General features: G+C 50.8%; 1 protein-coding gene across 6 annotated transcripts; it reads left to right on the forward strand.

Moving 5' to 3' along the window:
• Positions 1-761: 761 nt before the first annotated feature.
• On the forward strand, positions 762-19,415 carry ULK3 (unc-51 like kinase 3). Of its 6 annotated transcripts, none has more exons than XR_003093228.1 (16): positions 762-800; positions 1,372-1,512; positions 1,823-1,943; positions 2,521-2,625; positions 3,307-3,450; positions 4,393-4,475; positions 7,119-7,274; positions 7,528-7,633; positions 8,141-8,181; positions 9,039-9,141; positions 9,428-9,492; positions 12,412-12,490; positions 12,622-12,662; positions 13,530-13,618; positions 13,824-13,890; positions 19,125-19,415. XR_003093228.1 is itself a non-coding variant. In XM_025199909.1 (16 exons), exons 1-16 carry the CDS (start codon positions 777-779, stop codon positions 19,139-19,141), a joined length of 1,341 nt encoding a protein of 446 aa, XP_025055694.1. In that variant the 5' UTR covers positions 762-776; the 3' UTR covers positions 19,142-19,415. The 6 variants fall into 6 exon arrangements, 4 of the variants coding, with proteins under 4 accessions (XP_025055694.1, XP_025055695.1, XP_025055696.1 ...); XM_025199909.1 differs by having other exon boundaries at positions 13,571-13,618; XM_025199910.1 differs by having other exon boundaries at positions 12,625-12,662; positions 13,571-13,618.
• The last annotated feature ends 1,127 nt before the right edge of the window (positions 19,416-20,542 follow it).

Below are 20,542 nucleotides of genomic sequence, written 5' to 3' on the forward strand. Positions count from 1 at the left end.
GTCCGGCTGAGGTCCCAGCTGCTCGGCTGCCCACACCTTGTGGCTCGCCCGCTCCCCAGAAGAGCCCTGGGATCTCCTGGCAGCTCCCTTCTGGCCCTTGCCAAGCTGCCCCCGCCTGCCCGGTGAGGCTCTGCCCCCGGGACCTGCAGGGCCGGTTTCCAGTCCCTGCTGCACCCACCTCTCCAGGCAGTTTCACCAGGCAGCGTCCACTGGCTCCCCGGACTCATTCAGGGGCCGTGGGTGCTGGCCAGCGTGCTCTGCTGGGTGCCCCCCAGTGCGCTCGTTTCAAACCTTTACCCTCCACTGCTGTCCCTGTTTTCCTTTTTAGTTGTCCCAAGCCATCAGTGATGTACCCATAGTGGCCTCCCTCCTCAAGGGGTACATACAGCTTTCCTTGGCAGGCTTTGGCCCGCATCCTGGATCGGCATGTCAAAATGCCTGTCTGCTTTGAGGGACCATGGGGTCTCACTTCCCCACGCTGCACCCCACCACAAGCACCGTACCTAGACTCCTGGTGGCCCCGGACATGCTTTAAGTATCAGGCCCTCCTTCACCAGAGATAATGATAATAATAATTTTTAAATTACCATTTTCGGGCCCCCTTTCTGTCCAGGCCCTGGGCAGCCGCCTGGTTCACCCATGCCTGTGTCCAGCCCTGCCCAGCACAGCCCAATCCTGAAGGGTGTTCGGGTTTTTCCCTTAAACCAAGTGATGCCTTAAGTCCCATGACATCCCCATCGTACCCACACACCTTCATCTTGCATGGTTGCTGAGGGATGGCTGATGCTTGGCTCTTTCAGGTCAGTAGGATGCCAGATGACATTGCCAGGGTGGGATTAAAAAAGGCATGATGTGGGATTGAAACCACACAACCTCCACCCCCCCGTCCCATAGCCCTGGTCTCTCACAGTCTGTGCTACATTCCTGAGGTCAAGAAGCAGGGCAGTGCTGTTACCCTCCTTGTACAGACAGGGAGCTGAGACGCAGTGAATTGTTTGTGGTCGTACAGGTTACCTGTGGCAGAGCAGGGAATCATACCCAGGTGTCCCAAAAAACAGTGTAATCACTGGGCCCCCCTTTCTCCATCATGTCACCAACACCCATATCCCGGGTATGCCCGAGAAGTCTTTATAGGAGGACTTGAACCTGGAGTCAGCGCCCCAGGGATCTGGGTAGTGGAATAACCGTGGAGCAGTTACACAGTGAAGTCACCCCCCTCAGCAAGGACAGATGTTTGACCCTGAGATTACAAAGAGCATTTTGTGCATGGCAAAACTTGGCTGCTGAGTTGAGGATGGCTGTGTCAGTATCTGAGGAAGGGTCCGGACCCTGATCCCAGCCAGACTTATGTGGGTCTTGTTTCCTTTATAGAAGAACAGCCGAGAAGTGGTGGCCATCAAGTGCGTGAACAAGAGAAGCCTAAACAGGGCATCCGTAGAGAACCTGCTGACAGAGATCAAGATCCTGAAAACTATCCGCCACCCACATATCGTGGAGCTGAAGGACTTTCAGGTGGAGAGTAGCAGTGCACAGACTGGCTGGGGGTTCACAGGGGTGTGGGGGGCACTGGGGAGAAGGTCTTTCTGGTTTAATGGGTGACTATGGGACAGAAGGGTGGGTGTCCCCTTGCTGGCTTAAGCACAGTGCAGTGCCTCTGGCTTTCTTAGGGTATTAGTGCCCATGTGGAGAAGCAGGCATCCTCCAAGCAAATGCCTTCCACATAATGGTGACAGATCTGTTTTCCTCACACCTTGTGTGTCACGTTTTGGGTACGTGGCTAATACAGCCTCCAGGGGCGTGATGGACTCCGCCTGTCTTGCAGTGGGACAGCGACAACATCTACCTCATCATGGAGTTCTGTGCAGGGGGGGATCTGTCTCGTTTTATCCGGACACGGAGGATACTCTCGGAGAAGGTGGCACGGATCTTCCTGCAGCAGCTTGGTAGGTATGGAGACCCTGGCCCTCTCCCTTCTCCCCTCAGCCCCAGTGCTTTGGGGGTGATGGTATTGATACTTTAACTCAGGGGCAGGCAATTATTTTGGGCAGAGGGCCACTTACTGAGTTTTGGCAAGCCATCGAGGGTTGCATGACAGGTAGCCAGGGGCCGATAAATATTAATTTTCTAAATTTTTTAGGGGCCCCACAGGCCGGATAGAATGGCCTGGTGGGCTGCATCCAGCCCGGGGGCCGCATTTTGCCCACTCCTGCTTTAACGCCTTCACAGGGACAGGGACTTTTTGAATGGAATCATCCCATTCAAGCTGGAAGCTGGGCAGGGCACCAGAGCTAATATCTGTGCTCTCAAGATCTCTGCTATGAGGGGAGGTGGGGAACATCTGGATGAGGAGGGAAGGGATAGGTAAGGAGGGGTGACCTAGGTAGGAAGAAGGTGAGGCTCTTGAAGGAAGTGCAGCAAGTCTCAAAGGTGGTGGGCAGGGAGGCAGGAGGGCAGAAGATTAGTATGGGGTCCGACCCACCTGTCCCTCCCATCTCAGATGACGTGTGTTTGTCCCACCAGCATCTGCCCTGAAGTTCCTTCATGACAAGAACATCTCCCACCTGGACCTGAAGCCTCAAAACATCCTCCTCAGCTCCCTGGAGAATCCTCAGCTCAAACTGGCAGGTCAGGGGGCAGGGACACGGGAGTTTGCTTCACAGCTCAGACCTCTCTTCTGGGAACCACAGGGCTTGGGAAAAAAGAGGTGTCTGCCCCTCCACAACAAGCCCCCACAGCTGATGGGGAGTTGAGGGGCTATCACAAGGAGCCCCAGAGGTGCAGGTCTGGGAGATGATTCAGGGATCCCTGTGCATCTCCCTGTCTCTGCTCTGGTAAGAATCACGTCCTGTCCCTCTCCCCTCTTTCCCCTCCCTCCCCCCCAAATAACCTTTGGGATTTCTTGATCTTTATGGGTGTGGGTCTTACCCTGCTGTGTTCTCCTCCCCAGAGCTTGGCTGGAGCATCTTCATGTACATCCCCTGTACAACAACAATCCCCCAAGCAACAAAAAGGAATCCAGTCTTTCACTTAGCCCGAGGCCTCTTGCCAGTAAGGGTTCCAGTGGTCATTGTCTTTCCTGTATAACATAGATGTGGACAATTGGCCTCACACTCCCAATTCCTCCCACCCAGGCTGCTACATAGTAACAACTTTGAGCTTCAAACCAGCATCCTAGTGGCAAAAGCTTCAAAAGCTCAATGCAAATATACCGAGCTAATCAGCCAGCTTGCAACTAGTTAGCTTGTTCGAATGCGTTCTCCCCTGTCTCTTTGACTCCCCCTTTCTCCCTGCTTATACTCTCCACAGATTTTGGCTTTGCCCAGCACATGTCTCCATGGGATGAGAAACATGTTCTCCGGGGCTCCCCGCTCTACATGGCTCCTGAAATGGTGTGCAACCGGCAGTACGATGCTCGTGTGGACCTGTGGTCTGTGGGTGTGATTCTCTATGGTGGGTTACTTTGCTCCAGAGGAGGGAAGGGGGAGGGGACCAGGCTCTGTTCAGATGGGTGAGATTCTCTAGGTATGTGTAGGTAATAGAGATGCCCCCAGAGCCATGGATCTATCAGTATTGCCACTATAAACCCTGGAACCACTGCCATACAAACCATACATTCAATCCAAAAAAAGCCCCCTGATCTACTGAATCACTTGGATCAGTAGAACTGGGTAGATCAGTAGAACAGATGTTCAGAACTCAATTTGGGGTCTTCTCTCTCTCCCTTTAGCTATTTTTGTGGTCCTTTCAATAGCATACATGTTTGTAAATTATAACGTTCTCCCATTGGGCTATAGGAGAGGCCTATCTCTTCTGTTTTACAGATGGGGACTGAAACAAAGGCCGTAACCCTGACCAAGTTCAGTAGAGATTAAGCTCCTATATATCTAAGTTGGTGGGGGCCAATGTTTCCAGCAGGCATGCTAAAAATTAGCCCCACAACCTCCCTGAGTGCCACTCTGATTCCCTTCCCCTGCCCTATCTGCCACTGTGCTGCCTGTCCCCTCCCTGATATGCTGCATGGCACACACACAGGTCACCCATGCCACTTGTGGCACATGTGCCTCAGGCTGGCCATGCCTGGCCTAAGTGGTTTGCCAGTGGTCGTACATGGAGAGTGTGGCAGAACCAGGTCCAGTGTCTTAATCACAAGACCCACCCTTGGTCTCCGGGTCCTTGTGAGATGTTCTTCAGTTGTTCCTGTCACAGACTTTGGTATTTTCAGCCCTTGTGGGAACTTCCCCAAACTGCGTACACCAACCTCCTATGCACACCCATGTGCCCCCCTCTATAAGATGATCCCACCTCTGAGCTGTCTGTTTGCTCCGTCCCCTTGAGCAAAGCAGCAGCCTCTTTCCATGCTCTATATCTAACCAATGTTTGTTTCCTCTGCAGAGGCATTGTTCGGGAGACCACCTTTTGCCTCCAAATCATTTGCTGAGCTGGAGGAGAAAATCCGCAGCAACCGGACAATTGAGGTAATGCCAGCTTGCTTAGGGTACCTCTGAAGTGCATGGAGTGGGGGTAGGACTGAACCTGGCAAGCTTGAGTAGGTAAAATGAACTTGGAAGATGGATCCAATGCCAAGAAGTGATGATTCAGAGCAGGGCCGGCTAGGAGAACTCTAATTTTACTGAGGGCCCTGCACTGGAGCCAGAGCAGCGTGTGTGTACACCCTGGGGTATAGACAGCCCTGGTTGTTCTGGACTTGCTCCAGATTTGCTGCTGGCCTTGCTCTGACTGGGCACAGAAAGTGCAGTATTAGGACGGAAAGATGGGGCAGGGAATGAAGAATCAGCAGTCCCAGAGGGCTCTGGAAAGAGGAAATGGGGCAGATGCCCCTTGCAGAGCATTCTGAGGAGAGCAAGAAATGTCTAGACTAGCGATGCCCAACTCATTTGGACCTGCAGACCAGATGAGTGAATGTAGATCCTCGGGGATCCAAATTTGGTGCAGGCTGAGCAAGAGCAGTGTTAATTGCAGCAAGTAATGCTGTCACTGATCCCCCAGTGCCAAATGAGGACCCCTCTGGGCCAGATGACATGGCCAGAACTGACCCATCACTGTATCTTCATCACCTCTGGCCTAGACGCATGGGGAAAGGCACATAAACACTTGGTCCAGGCAGGAAGTGGCAAGAAAGGGACGTTGTTGGGTCAGATTTGGTTGTTAGTGTGAACGTGAGTGTGAGTATTTGTGCGTGGCTTGTATATTCTACCAAACATAAATGCAGGAGAAAAGCTGCTATTAAGCTTTAAAAAGCCCAGTAATTCCAGTGAAAAGAAGTTGTTTAGCAACAAGCAATCCCTTCCCCGCGGCGTCTATAACTGAAACTTCACAGTGCCAGATGGGTGCCTGGGGGCCTAGAAGGAAGTTGACAAGGAGCAAAACTGAAACTGAGTCCAAACAAAAGTAGAAGAGACTCCTCCAGTCATTGGCTGAGCAGAAGAAAATACGAAAGACTGCGCAAACTTTGAGAGCAAGGTCTTTCAAAGCCCTCTCAATTTGAAGCAGCTCAGGTGTTGGGTGTCACACAGATACGGAAACTTATTGTATAAAAATGCAACTTTAATCTGGTGGTGTCCACTGTTGCTAACCTCTGCATTGTAAACAAATGAGTCAAGCCCTTAGCAAAGCAAGATTGGCTTAATTCAAGAGATTTTTAAAATGATAAATGTTGACTCCCTGTTTTCGGTCTAGTTTCACTAATTTATACTATTGTTTCCAGAAACATGAGACCTAGAAAACTGTTATATTGAAACAAAGCCAAACTTGAAATTCTTGTGTACATCACCCGATTCCAGGAGCTGGCACTTTGACAGAGGCTGCCAGCTCCTGTCGCAGCAGTGTGTGCTTTCCTAGAGAGAAATCTCATAGACATTTCTACTTGTGGCCTCATTCAGGGCAGCAGTGCTGGAGCTAGAGTTGGCTGCATGCCTCACCTTGATGCTTCTGTGTTTAGTGCTTCACACATTACAGTGGCCCTGTTGCCTTCCTTATTGCTGCAGAAAGAGATCAACATCTGAAAGTAGACCCCATCTCGCCACCTGTAGTGTTAATAGATAGGAGGTCAAACCAAGAGCTCGCTCACAAGGAGGAGCAGAGCCCCTCTGGGAGAGGTAAATTAATCCCTCCGTCATTGTATGTCTCCGTAGTCAAGGTAACCAGCCGCACCAAGATCGAGATAGTATTGCTTTACCTTCCTGCGGCAGCTTTCATTTGGAGGGATTGCAAGGCACTTCATGGACCATTTAGTCAGGGATCATCTCATCCACTGCTATAATGCAGCCTCCTCTGGAGTGAAACCCAGTTCCTATTTAACAGCATGTGGAAACATCACCTGAGAGTTTCTGCTATAACTACTGAATCATTGGGCAGCTGTAATTTCAGACCCTGGCCCCCCTTCACTTCTATACTACTGCTTTGCCTCTTATGGCTACTGCCAGGCACAAAACCATTGGAAAGGGAGAGAGTGCTTTTGGGATGGGAGGGAGGGGACTAGGCCTGGCATATGGGCATCACAGCTCAGAGACAAACAGTGCCATGGGTTGGCCGGGGGGAGACCTGACCATCTGAATCTACATGGCATATATGATCTGCTTGGCTCTGCCTGAAACACTGGGCAAATCTGAGGTCAAGCAGGATCATGTTGGCAAACCTAAATGACCCATTAGTGCATAGTGCTGTCCTGCTTGGGCTCCAACTGGCAGGGGCTCGGGGTGCTGCAGAGCCTGCTTAGCCCCTGCAACTTCAGGGAGGGGGAAGGGAGTGTTGTTTGGCTCCTGGGGGTGAGTGGGGAGTGACTCAGGAGTCTGGGCTTTGGGGAGCCTGGTGTCTGCATCAGGCAGGGCCACAGCATGCCAATATCAAGGGTGAGATGCCCTGATTTGTGCCCTGTCTCTGATATTGGAGACCTTGGAGCGCCCATCCAGGGAGTGGTTGGTAAAGGTGATGCCCTTCTTGTGTGTGAACAGCCTGGGCATTAGAGGGGGAAAAAGAGAGGGGGGAAGAGAGTGGCTGGGAGATCTGGAGGGTTTTCAGAGTGGTGTCCAGTGAGCAGACCTCAGCCATGAGAAGGTAACAGAGGTTGAGCTGCCGATTGCATCTCTCTCTTCCCTCAGCTGCCCAGCCGGCCCTGGCTTTCCCAGGAGTGCCGGGATCTTCTGCAGCGCCTCCTGGAAAGGGACCCCCTGAAGCGCATCTCCTTCAAGGAGTTCTTCAGCCACCCATTCGTGGACATGGAGCACATGCCCAGCGCTGAGAGCCTGAGCAAAGCAGTGAGTGCACCAGGGTCTGAGAGACCATAAGGAGGGCATCTGGAAGGACTTGCCATGGTCAGGGGCCAGAAGGCACTGCTGTGGGGGACAGCTCACGGTGCTGAGAGTCTGGTGGAGCTCGTGCTGGGGGCATCTCTGAGGGGAGCTCACTGGGGAGTGGACTGGTATGCAGTCCTGGTCTCTGCACTGGTGCTTCACAGATCCCAGCCCTGCCCTCTCCTAACCCACTCTTCTCTCCTCTTCTCTCTGCCAGACTGCCCTGGTAGTGGAGGCTGTGAAGAAAGATCAGCAGGGAGATGCCTCTGCTGCCCTCTCTCTCTACTGCAAGGCCCTGGAGTATTTTGTCCCTGCTCTGCACTGTGAGTGATCAGTCCTGTTTCTCCACTTTTCCCTTGGGGCCATCAGCATGGCACAGGGGTCCCATGGGGACTCTGCCCAGAGCAGTCGCTGGAGACAGGCGCTCATTTGTGGAAGTTGTCATTAGTGCAGCCCTTGCTATAGAGTTGATCCCCACCAGAACCCTCTCCTTTGGGGACTTTCATTGCTGTCCTAGTTTGCCTGGTGGGAACAAGCTCACCCAGTCAGTAGGTGGGCTGCCAGGATAGGGTGGAGGTTGGCATGAGGATTTCATGGTTCTTCTTGAGAGATGGGCATAGCTGGAAGCAAGTAAAGCTAATGAGTCCATGGATCTCCCCTTCACCACCATCACCACTGTCACACCACTAGCTACAAAGCCTTGTCCAGCCCAGAAATGGATGGGCTCCCAAGCACCATGTGTGTGGGGATGGTTATGTTTTCAGTGACAACAAAACCAGGGGAGGCTTTGACTCAGTTGCTGACTGTGGTTGTCTTCTTCTTTTCTACAGATGAAACCGACGCTCGCAGAAAGGAAGCGATCAAGTCAAAGGTGTGTGTAAGACCCTGGTGGAAGAAAGATAGCCCAGCAGTTAGCCTGCTCTTCCTCTGGCTTCTTGGTGGCTTTGGGCATATTCCTTAGCTTCTCTTTGCTTCAGTTCCCTATCCTCAAATGGGTATAATAATGCTGCCCTAACTGATGGGGTTTGCAAGGATGAATGCTTTAGAGAATGTGAGGCGAGAATGTGAGCAGTATAAACTGCTGTGATGGGGACTGTGCCTTTCGTAAGTAGGACTCCCATACTGGGGAGAGGGTTCTGGGCAAGGATAAGGTTCAGACTGAAGGCCAAAGCAGTGGGGCAACCTTTATGGCAGGTGTGCCACAAGGTAAGCCCGTCACCCTCTCCAAGTATCACTCTGATCCCCTTTCCCCGGTCTGATCTGTTGCTCTGCTTCCTGCCCTATGCTCCTTGCCCAGTATGTTGCTTTGGCTTTCTGCTTCCTGCCTGGTTGGATATTCTTCTTTCCACTCCTTGCCCTATCTGTTGCTGCATTCTCTGCTCCCTCCCTGATCTGCCACGTACCACACACACAGGCTGCCCGTGCCACTTGTGGCTTGCATGTCATGGGTTGGCCACCCCTGGGCTAAAGCAGAGACATAAAGAGGGTCCAGTAATGAAGGGTGTTTGGTTTGGAGGAAGGGGAATTAAGGTGAGGGGAGAGGTGTGGGCAGCAGAGCAATGCACTCAACATTTTCTCATTAGCTGAAGCAGGGGGTGTTTTGGCTTGACATGGGGCCCCAAGGGTCAGGGGGACCCCATCAGGGGTCCAGTATCAGCGCTGTGTAGGCAATGATACCACAGTGCCCTGGTGAGATTTGTAAGCCCCGTGTCCTCTTGCTTTCTTTAGGTGAATCAATACATTTCGCGAGCGGAGGAGCTGAAGGTGCTGGTTGCATCCAACAACAAGACCCTCCTGCAGCAGGGCCACCCCACCAGGGATATCCTCAAAGGTAACACCCTGGAGTGGCAAAACCCTCTTACAGTCTTTGTGGTCTATGCCCCTTCCCTAAGATGTGCACAAGGGACCTTGTTTTGGGGCAAGAAATAACAAGCAGGCTGTCCCTTGTGCCCAGAATGGGAGAAGATGCTGACTCTGTCTTGGAAGGATGGAGGGCTGCTCTGCTTGCTGTGTCAGTACAATAGGTCCTGGTTTCTCTTCTCTAGACGGGTTTCCCCTCCAAGACTGACCTCCTGGGGCTCATGCTGCTCTTAAGTCCTCTCCCTTTCTTGTTACAGAAATGTCCAAGGACAAGCCTCGCCTGTATGCAGCGCTGGAGGTGGCGTCAGCAGCCATCGCTAAGGTGAGTCTGGGGGGACATGACTTGGAAGAAGCACAGTGCCAGGGTTGTTGCTGTCTCTCCTCCACTATCTGATGCATTGGGGTGGCCATGGAGATGAGAGGAGACATCCACAGACAGAGCTACACCCATCACAGGCAGAGAGGATGCTCCTTGGGGGGAATTAATGGTGTTCTGCTCCTGACTCACCAAGGTGCACAGCTTCAGGGGCTTGAGTAAGGGTAAAGGTATGTTGCTGTACTAAAGGGGGGCTGCCTTGCTCTCCTTGCTCTGCAGGTGGGGAAATGAGTACAAGGAGGTGGAAGTGACCCACAGCCCCCATCACCCAGCAGAACTGGGAGGAGAACCCAGGACTCCAGAGTTGCCATCCATCTAGCACACTGAGAAAGCAACCAGGCCGTGCACCTAGTGGGCAGGGTTAGACATGTACTCACATGCTTTGGCAAATTAGAACCCAAATGATCTAGGGCCAAGATTCTCAGCTAGGGGACCACAAGACCCTTTCAGGGGTGTAGTGGTGTGAGCACCACTGCCACCACAGCCATGTGAAGCTGTCCCATTTGCCTCATGTGGAGCCAGATTGGGAAGCAGCTGTGGCAGGTTATCTGATAATCCTAATGCAGACAGGAGCACCTGCTTTGGATGCAGCCTCTCCTTGTCCAACCAGGAGCACACTTCTCCCTGGGCAGCTGTACCTGGCAGTGGTGGCAACAGCTTGGGGAAACAAGAAATGCACAGATAAATCTCCAGGTGGCTGTGCTGCCGCTAGGTAGAACTGGGCTAGTTGGACCAAGAAGGGCTGTAGCAGGAACTGGTCTGGCTCTGCACAAGGTGCATGAGGCAATTTCACTTGGCAGTGGCAGCTCGCTGGTTGAGAATCACTGAGCTAAGCTGAGGCAGCACAACAGTGGTTCTCAGCCAAGGGTGCCTCCAAATTCAGAAAAGCTATGGAGAGAGAGGCCTTGAGTCTACACAGGTTGAGAACCATTGACCTAGAGAGGCTGCCTCCTACTTGACGTTGCAGGAAATGATTTCACAGCTGTACCAGGACAGTCTGACAGCAAGTGCTCCCAGGGTCTGTGCCCAGCTTTGCTGGTGGTGGGACCATGGGCAGGTCCCTGCACCTCCCCAGGGCTCATTCCCTCCTCCTGGGTATGTGACAGCTGATTTCCCCACTCACACCTTAAGCCCCTATGCATCTCCATTAAAGGAGCAGCCCTCCCGTTATTTCAGACATAGTTCCCATACAAAGCCTGGCAAATGCAGACGAAACAGGAGTGCAGAGGCTATGGGGAGGAGAAGCTTTCTCCCTCTGCTTCCTTGACAGATGGACTAGGGGACAGGACATGTATCTGCCTGCATTTAATCATCCTCACAGCCTAAATCAGTGTGTATCCATTATTTTTGCAGTCTGAAGAGACAGCGAGCAAGAGCTTAGTCTCTCCGTTCAGTGTTTCTACCCCAGAGCTCCAGTTTGCTCAAAGATGCAATTGTAATATGATGAGGGTGTCTGTCTAGTGGCAACCTCATGCTCCTTACTCATAGCTGCAGTAGCTCTCTGTTACCTCAAGTAGCAGAAGACTGAGTGTTTATTGCTGCAGGTCCCTTCTCTCATACCTATTTAGGACTTAGGAAGCCTGCATGTACCTGACCATTGCTTCACTGTGTCTCATGTTTCAGAGCTAGCTGCGTGTTGGCTTCTTTCTGTCTTTCTGCAGCCGTTTCAGGCATAAGGCCTCTTGCCTATACTGATGCTTTCAGTCAGCCTAGAGCACAGCACTCCACCCCAACCAGCTTAGCAGCTGCGAGTCTCCCTTTCAAGAGCCTACTCAGCGATGAAGGCAGTGGCATAGAAAGCTTTATCAAGGCAAATGATCCTGCTTGCGGGGTGGGAAGGCAAAGGGTTTGGTTCACAGTCTGCATAGCCATTTATCTAAAGCTTAGACATTCCTGACTTCTCTAGACATCACCACTTGTGAGGACCAAGATGATACTTTCTTTCCCAATGGTCCCTGTGTGTCCCTCTCCTGGATTCCAAGGGTCTGGTTTTTACCCACTCCAAAGCTTTTTTGTTTCATTTCTCTGCTTGAATTGCTCTCTTCCCTTTGGTCACACCAGGAGTGTTCAACTCTGTATGGATTAAAGTAAACAAAAAAAGCAGAGGCACTTGCCATGGCCTTTTATGTATCAGGAAATGGAGGACTATCAGAAAAGGGTCTCCGCTTCCTGCCTGAATTGACTTTCATAATCCTGTAATGCAGATGTAGATGGCATAAAGTATTCCGTAGCTGCCACACCCAAGTGACAGGCTAGGGCCCATGTTAGTGCATCTCTCTCTTTCTCAAATTCAGGAGACCTTGGTTGTTTCTTCAGCTATAATGCTGACACTGAGGGCACCCAGGATGTCTCCCTTCCCCTTGTCTATGCTTCAGTTTCCCCATCAGTAAAATAGGGATAATGGTATTGACTTCCTTTGTAATATGCTCTGAGATCTGCTGGTGAAAAGCACCATGGGTGAGCTGTGGATAGTAGTATAATGTTTTACTCTAGGGTGTCAAAGATATGGCCCATAGGTGGGATCCAGCCCATAGAGCTGCCTTGTCTAACGTAGAGGGTTCCCGACAGGGCTGGAAGTTGGGTGTCAGGGTGAGTGGTGGCAGCTTTCATTGCTGCAGACCAGATCCATGGATTCCTGGCGTTACCAGGAAGAGCTTGGCTTGGAGCTATGTCATCTGGTCTGCAGGGCTGAAAATTTGGTGGTAGCAGGAGCAACAGCTGCCACCGCTGTGAGAGCCACAGCAATGAATGCTGCCAAATTTCCAGGCACACTGTCCAGGTGACATGGCTCTAGATCCGGCCCATCACTTCTACCTGTACAGTGCCTGTGAGCCTGGAAGTAACCTCTTGGCATCTCTCTTCCAGGAGGAGGAGGGCAAGGACGACTGTGACACCCTTGACCTCTACCAGCAGAGTCTGGGAGAGCTACTGGTCATGTTGGCTGGTGAGTCCTGGCCTGCAGTGGGGTCCAGCTCTAGCAGAGACTGGCATTGCCAGGAGGGGCCTGGCACAGGTGGGACTTTGCCTGATAACAGACTGTGCACATTTCTAATGTGTCCTGTTCACTTCCTCCAGCAGAGCCTACGGGGAGGAGGAGAGAGCTGCTTCACGCCGAGGTACAGTGGCAGACTTGTTCCATCGCCCCTGAGGCAGGGTTTCAGTAACAGGCATCCTATGATTTGGCCTTTGCCTGGGGGCTCTGATCTCCCTTCCTCTAGAGCACAAATGAGTGACACTAGTGCCCCAAAAGCTACTGAGGGCTCTGTGCCAGTGGCCAATCTTGGAGCGGGTGGGAGTCTCCCATGGGGAGCATCAGAAATTCTGCTCCCAGGGGCAACATTTCGGCAGGTGGTGGACAGTGGGGTACGATCCTGCATGGACCTCTGGGGCTGGGCTAGGTCACGAGCCCAGAGTAACCCAGAAGCTGGGCAAGCAGAAGAGTCTCTGTGTCAGCAGGAGCCAGGGCAGGAGAGAGAGCAAAGAGCTCTCTTGTGCTCCTGCCTCCTGCCCTTCTACATCCTAAAACAGCTTCTTCAACCCCTTCATCCCAACAACCTGCTGTGGAGGCCCTGCCTCTGCATCTGCCTAGGAAAAGAGGGAGACACAGCCCACATGCACCTTGGGTTCTTCCAGTGGCTCGAATCTCACCAACCTTGGCACAGCTGCAGAGGACTGTGGGATAGGGTGGGTTGTCTGCCATTGTTTTTTACTTGCAGACTGACATTCTCTGCCCTGGATTATAATAAGCACTTGTTTATTATCATTATGTAGTGCTTTTTCTTCCAGTTTACACATGGGGAAGTGGAGATACAGAGAGGGGAAGTGACTGATGAACTTAGATTCTCCCAAGGCTCAGTCTCCCGAGGGCACCAAACTTGGCTCCCTGCCTCGGAGTGACACTCACACTAGGCAGTTAGGCTGGGCTGCCCCAGCTCCTGGGCTGGCATCTTGGTGCTGGTGGGAGCTCAGCTGTGTCTCCTCAGCATTGCGCTCAGCGATCAGTGACTGACTATGTCTCTGTCAGATTCAGACCCTGATGGGCCGGGCCGAATACTTGAAAGAACAGATCAAGGTACGGCAGGGTCATAGGGAGGGGGAGCTCAGGGCGTGGGGTTGTGACTGGAGCTACATGGTAAGAAGATGGCCGGGTAGGGGGGGGGTGATGTTATGTGGAGATGAAGGGATAATGAGGGCTCTCTGCTGGGTGTCTGGATTGGGGGATCTGGGAGTGGTCCTGGCCAGTGTGTGTAAGGAGAACGTCCCTCTATCTCTTCCAGATGAGGGAGGCGCAGTGGGAGGCACGGTCCATGGGCAAGGAGATGCTGTCGGATTCTGTCCGGACCTGTGAGTGTGATATTTGCTCCCTGCCCCCTGCTTCCAAGTCCCCTCTTAATGGCCGCTGCCTCCCCCCTGCCTGCAGTGCTCCCCTCCTACTATGCAGTATGCCCTGTGATGTCCAGTCCACCTGCTACCCTGCTGCTCTCAGCTCCCTTCCAGCTGTCTGCCCTTCTCTGCTTGCACATGGTTCCCTTCCCCTGCACTCTGCTCTGGGTGGTTTCTCTTTCCTGGTGTCCCTTCCCTTCACTGTCTCTAAGGCACCATGCACCCCTGCAGCACTGCTATTCATGCTAACCAACTGAGGACTGGTTAGTGGTCTAACTCCCCCAAATGATTTCAGTGTGTGTCCCTCTAACCTCTCCCACCTGCTCCCTTTGCTTCTGAAATTTCCCCTCTGGTGGGACCTTTGGCACTGGCAAAGGCAGAAGTATTCACAGATGGGAAAGGAGAAGACCCAGGTGTTGCCCCACTCCTTGCTGTATGGAATCAGAGGTGGTGAGAAGATGGTGGCTGTCACCTCTCTTCTACAGCACAGGAATCCTGCTCTTGAGGTTCAGGCCTCGGCATTGTTCCCCTCTAAGTGTGTTGGGGTGGATAAGGGAGAGCAGTTTTCTCCTCCCTGTTTGAATGGCATAGGAAAAAGTCCCTGTGCCCTTTGCCTTATAGCTTGGGAAAATCCTGAGGTAGCTGCTCATCTCTCTCCTTTGAGCTCAAGTTCTTAATTGGAGCAAATTACCCCCTTTTTCCCAGAAGCATTTAGCTTCTCATGGGGCAAAGGGTTGGCCTGAGGATCTCTTATTCATCCTTGAACACATGCAGGACAGTGGGTAAAGCAGGGGGCTGTCTGTCCAGCCTGCATGCCTCTCCCTCACTGAATAGATTGTGGAGGTCATGTGAGGCCATGTGAGTGGCAGGGCAGGGGTTTGAGGTGGGGCCATATAGGTGGTCTCAGAGGCCCAGGGAGGCACATTTTGAACCGAAGGAGACAAAGGTCTTGGCTCTGTGGTTGGCTGGCAGGGCTCATCTGCAAAGGACAGAGCTCCAGAGAATGTGGGGCAGGGAACGTGCCTGCACTGGCCCCTTGGGATGGACTAGAGGAGCCCTTGAGAGGGGGCTGTTGCAGTTCAGTGCTTCTTCCTCCCCAGGAGCTCTGGGAATAGGTTATGTGGAGCAGGACGCTTTTGGGATCTCAAGCAAGCCCAGACCAGGGAACATGCCATCCCTTTGAATATCTCTGGACATATTTAGCTTCCTGTGCACATGGTTCTGCACCAGCTGATCCAGCCCCTCTCAGGCTTGGTATGGGGCGGGTTGGAGCCCTTGGTAGGAGCTCTGCAGGCCTGATCTGGCCTGGCAGTGCCCAGTGAGATTGACACCCCTTATCTGGAGCACTCAGGCCACTGCTTACAGTAACTAGACTGTGGAAACATACTTTGGACAGTTCACATTGAATCGGGGGCAGTGATATTTTCCTGTCACCCATCCTCTTCTTGCACTCCTCATGTCACCCTTCCCCTTCCTGCTGTTTCTTCTTCCTTGCTTGCTGAAGAAGCCTGTTAAACTAACAGAGCAGAGTAACTTTTTGGCTGCAGGCTCTGTGTAGCCCGCAGCCTCCTCTCGCAGAAACAGATGGGGTAGGGGTAGGAGAGGATTTTGGGCTTTCCATGCTAAGAAGATGGGTAGGAAATGGAGGGCTCAGCCCATTGCTTCCTTCCCTGGAGGATGCCTTTTATAATGACGTTGATTTTAATCCTGCATCTTCTCTGGAATAAGCTCTTGAGTGCTGCCAAACTGAATGGGGATCTCACAGGCTTCTTCTACAGTGGGCAAGTTACCATGAACCCAACTCTTCTTTCAGCCACTGCAGGGATATCCCTGCCCATCAGGCTGGCCCAAGCAAAAGAGCCTACTGCCACCACCTCCTACTTCTCTTCCTGGGCACATCTGCCTGGAGACCTCAGGCCAAAGCCACTTGTCAGCTGACAGTGAGGCAGTCAGATAGCAATGTATGCTACAGCCTAGCACCCTTGGTGCAGAGGGATTCTTGTTATGTACCTTCCTGCAGTGGTAAGATCTCAAAACAGAGCACCAGAGCGTGTTGGGAAACTAGGGGTTGGGAATCTGATGTGGTCTTTCCCTTAACCCTGCAGTCACTGGAGATCCAAATCATTCAATCTCCAGCCCAGGCATGAAGTAATCAAAAGTACTTACTACCTGCTGGGTGGCTGGTATCTCAACATCTGAAGGAAGTTAGTTCCAGTCCTATTTTTAATAACCAGACTTTTCTGAGAGTCATGATGAGAAATTCCCAGTGAAGAAGTGGAAGCTGGAGCTATTATTAAAAAAAAAAAAAAAAAAAGCAGAGATCTCAATTGCCTTTTCTCTCATCTAGGCATAGAACAGGGCAAGGCATAAGAAGCCGGCACAGTATGAGTAGCACCCGTGCTGTAGATCAATAGCAAGCTGTGCCCTGCAGGGATGATGTTCAACACTCCTTAAAAAAAGCATCACTCAGCAGGAGAACGCAGTCATCCAGAAACCTCACCCGTTTATTTTTAGAAAAAGAAAGAGCAAGTTAGTAGGTCCAGGTCCTGCTCCTGCTTCCCCTGCCCTCCCCCAGTCAGATGCTTGGATTGGTTAATCACATCTCCAGACTGAGGTTTTTCTTTCTCCTGTTATTCTATGAAAGACTGGCAGGGAGGGGAGCTTGAGTGTACAGGGAAAAGCATGAAACTCCACATCCAAAGAGCTGGCAAAGGCACGGAGGGGGAAAGAAGATGTTGCTTCTCTCTGTTCTCCTATTATAGTCCTTGCAGGTGTCACTTGTAACAGGAGTAAGTAAAAGAATTTCCAACAAGAGCAAGGGGGCGGGGGGTTGTTTTGTTTTAAGTCAATGTACTTTTAAAATAATGGAAAGCATTGTACGGCTGACTCAAGGCTCATAGGAATCAATGGGATTTTTTTGTTTTAGTAATGTGGATTGATTTTGTGGAACTTCCTGTAGATTGTTTCCATGAAGGGAATAGAGAATCAGAGAAAATAAGGGTTGGAAGGGATCTCAGGAGCTCATCTAGTCCAACCCCCTCAAAGCAGGACCATCCCCAACTAGACCATTCCTGCCAGGGTTTTTTCGAGCCAGGCCTTAAAAACCTCAAAGGATAAAGATTCTACCACCTCTCTAAGTAACCCAGTCCAGTGCTTTGCCACCCTCCTAATAAGAAAGTTTTTCCTACTATCTAACCTGAACTTCCCTTGCTGCCGCTTGAGACCATTGCTACTTGTCATCTGCTGCCACTGAGAACAGTCTCACTCCATCCTCTTTCAAACCCCCCTCCAGGTAGTTGAAGGTTGCTATTAAATCCCCCCTCAGTCTTCTCTTCTGCAGACTAAATAAGCCTAGATCCCTCAGCCTCTCCACAGAAGTCATGAGCCCTGGCCCCCTAATTATTTTTCCTGCCCTCCACTGGACTGTCTCCAACTCGTCCACAACCTTTCTGTAGTGGAGGGCCCAAAACTGGACACAGGACTCCAGATGTGACCTCACCAGTACAGAACAGAGAAAAATAATCACTTCCTTTGATCTGCTATGCGACGCTTCTACTAATGCTGTCCAGTATGCTGTTAGCCGCCTTGGCAACAGGGCACGTTGTTAACTCATATCCAGCTTATTGTCTGCTGTAATCCCCACATCCTTTTCTGAAGTTAATGTATCAGTTAAGACCCTACTAATCCTAGGAAACTTGTGAGGAAAGGAAGTGGCAGCTGCTCACAGCAGCAACCATCCCTGGTAGTAGCTTTGCTCTCTCTCTGACAGCTTTGCTTTCTGCTTTTCGTTTACTCTCCACTTTGCTCTTTGAGGTCAGGAGAGGGGGCGAGAGGATGAGAAATGCAGGCAGGTACCAGGAATTCAGATGAATATTGGTCAGGCTGTGAAAGGACTATGACTGCCAAGTGCAGCTCCTCCCTTTGATGTGATCTTCTATCTGCTGTAGAAGACCAGGGGCTTCTGTCAGGCTCATTGCAGCCAGTGGGAGGACTCCCATTCACAGCAGTGGGCACTGGAGCAAACCCTGAGGATTTTATGGTGAGGTGGGCCAGGTCAGGATGAAAATTAACTGTAGCTTTATAGAAGGCAGGAAATGGCATGCTAGCAGCAGCTGTGCATTACCAACAATAACCTCCAAGAGGTTAGCATGGTAGCATCCCTCCCTGACAGCTTGTTAATATTGTGTTTAGTCCCATCATGCCTGAATGAATAAACTGCAGCCCCAACTCCTCCCAATAGCCTTTATTTAGTGTAAAGCTCTGAGGGCGTTCCAGATCAAACAAGTGTGTTAGGTGAGTGGGTTGGGACAGAAGGACAGGAAACAAGAACTGCCCTCACTTCACCAGACTCAGCACTGCATTAGATTGTGCTCTGGTTATACACATGCTTTGACCGCATGTTGCTACCAGCTCATGGTGAAGCTGGCTGTCCTCAGCCCTGATCAGCCACTACCTTCCTGACTGAACAGAGGAGGGGCATCTGCCAGGGCTGGGGAAATGATACAGCATGCCACTCTCCAGCCATTCACTAACCCCATTCCTCCATCGTCTCCTTTCCATGCATTAGTAAGGCGAGTACATGGGATAAGACTGGCTCTATGACAAGAACCATTCTTCAAGGAGCTGGGGTGGAGGCGAATTGACCCCTGCTGACTTCCTGCTCCTGAGGCAGGGGGCTGGACTCGATGATCTTCCAAGGTCCCTTCCAACCCTAATGTCTATGAAATCTAGGAATTTTAAAGAGAATTGCTTCTGGTTCCCAAGAGATCTCTCCATGTTCAAGAAAGTGGAAAAGAAAATAGAAAGACCATGCTGTTGTGGGAGGCATTGGTTATATACATTTTAATCTTTTTTTTCCACTGCCTTGCCAAAGTCCAACTCCTGAAGAAGGTTCTAAATTTTCTTTTTCAGGGCAGGACCTGTCACCTACTCTGTAGAGTACCTAAGGGGCCTCTCTATATTTGCTGGTTGTCATAGCAAACCCCCAGGCCTGCTGATCACTGATCACATGCCTGGTCTCAGCCATCTGTTTGTTCATATGGAGGTGTACCCTCAAGCTCTGGTCATGGAAAAAGTGCTTGGTGCTGTACAAATACAAAACAAAAACATGGTCCCAGGGAGGGAAGAGCTTACAAGCTAAATAATATAATATACTTCTATTTCTTCTCTTACACTCTCTATTTCCTCTGCCACAGCCTGTACTCTGCAGTAGTCCTCAAGTAAGTGTGGAATCAATACAGCACCCACAGGCGACAGATGTGGACAAACCTCTTCTCATTGGACTTCCCATTCAGGAATTGTGCACAAATATATCACCTTGTGATTGTCTTTAAACAGAGGCCCCCCCAGGTGATCTTAGACGCCTTATTTATAGAATACAGGTTTCTATCCAGACTCTCACTATATGCACTGTAACATGATTGTATGTTTGTACATATCTGTATATATGGCAAGAGAGAGAGAGAGAGTGTGTGTGTGTGTGTGTGTGTGTGTATATATATATATATATATATATATATATATATATATATATATGTATATTTGGGGGGAAAGAGGGAATACTTATAGTGTTAGCAAATGTGAAGTAAAGTGAATGTAAAAAGAGAGCATTAGTATTATAATGTGTAGGACTAAGCCCAGCAATGCGCATGACCCAGGGAATGGAGAAGAATTCCAAGATACTGGAAGCTTAAGGCTGATCATACAGCTGGGATGCTTTGATGGTATTTCTTTACAGGGACAGTGGCCTTTAGGACCCATGTGCTGTTGAGTGAAGCACTGGCAGGGGAACCCCATGCTGCCTTCCTTACTGATTCCCTCTGGTGCTTGCACCCTCTCAAGGGCATCTTCCTCGCAGGGTGATAGCGGATCTGTGGGGTCCATCTGCTCCAGTTTCTGTGTAGCTGCAGGATAGCATTAACACATTTCTGTATAAGCCCCAGTAGCTCCTTTCTGTCCTGAGGCAGACTCCCTGACCACAGCAGGCCACACTCTTATCTCAGCTATTTAAAAAGTGGGGCCAATAGTCCTTTCTCCTCACATGTTCTTACCTACTAGACCTTTCTCTAATCTTTTCTCTGCCTTGCTTGACAAAGTGTGGCCAGCAGGTGGCTCTCTGCCCACACTGTGAAGAAAGAGAAAAAAAGGCAGGTATGTGCATAATTTTATCTGCTTCCCTTTGACCCGATTCTGCATTGAGTCTGTTGTCTTGGCATCTTCCAAGCTGTCAGTGCATGCTGAGAGCACTCAGCAATTTACAGGATTGAGACCCATCACCTCTGAAGCAAAAAGCATTTGTGAGAGGCTGATCCAAACAGCCACTGAAATCTATGCCTTCATTGACTGCAGTGGGCTTTGGATCAGGCCTATAGTCCAGGTTGTAGATCCCAATGATCTTTGGTCTCAGCATAAACCACCCCAAAGCATCTTGCAGTAACTGAAGTTCAATTTATGGAATTTTAAAACCTGTAGTTTAATGCTTTGGATTTTTTTCTTTCTTTTATTTTTAAGAGCCTAATCTGACATTTTAGATAGCTCAGTGACTCATTTTTAAAATGTGTGGCCTTGATTGGAAATCAAGCCAGTAGTGTAGATGACTCTTGAAAGAATAGGA

The sequence above is a fragment of the Alligator sinensis genome, unplaced genomic scaffold, assembly GCF_000455745.1.
Source record: "Alligator sinensis unplaced genomic scaffold, ASM45574v1 scaffold1097_1, whole genome shotgun sequence".
In the NCBI taxonomy this organism is placed as follows: Eukaryota; Metazoa; Chordata; order Crocodylia; family Alligatoridae; genus Alligator; species Alligator sinensis.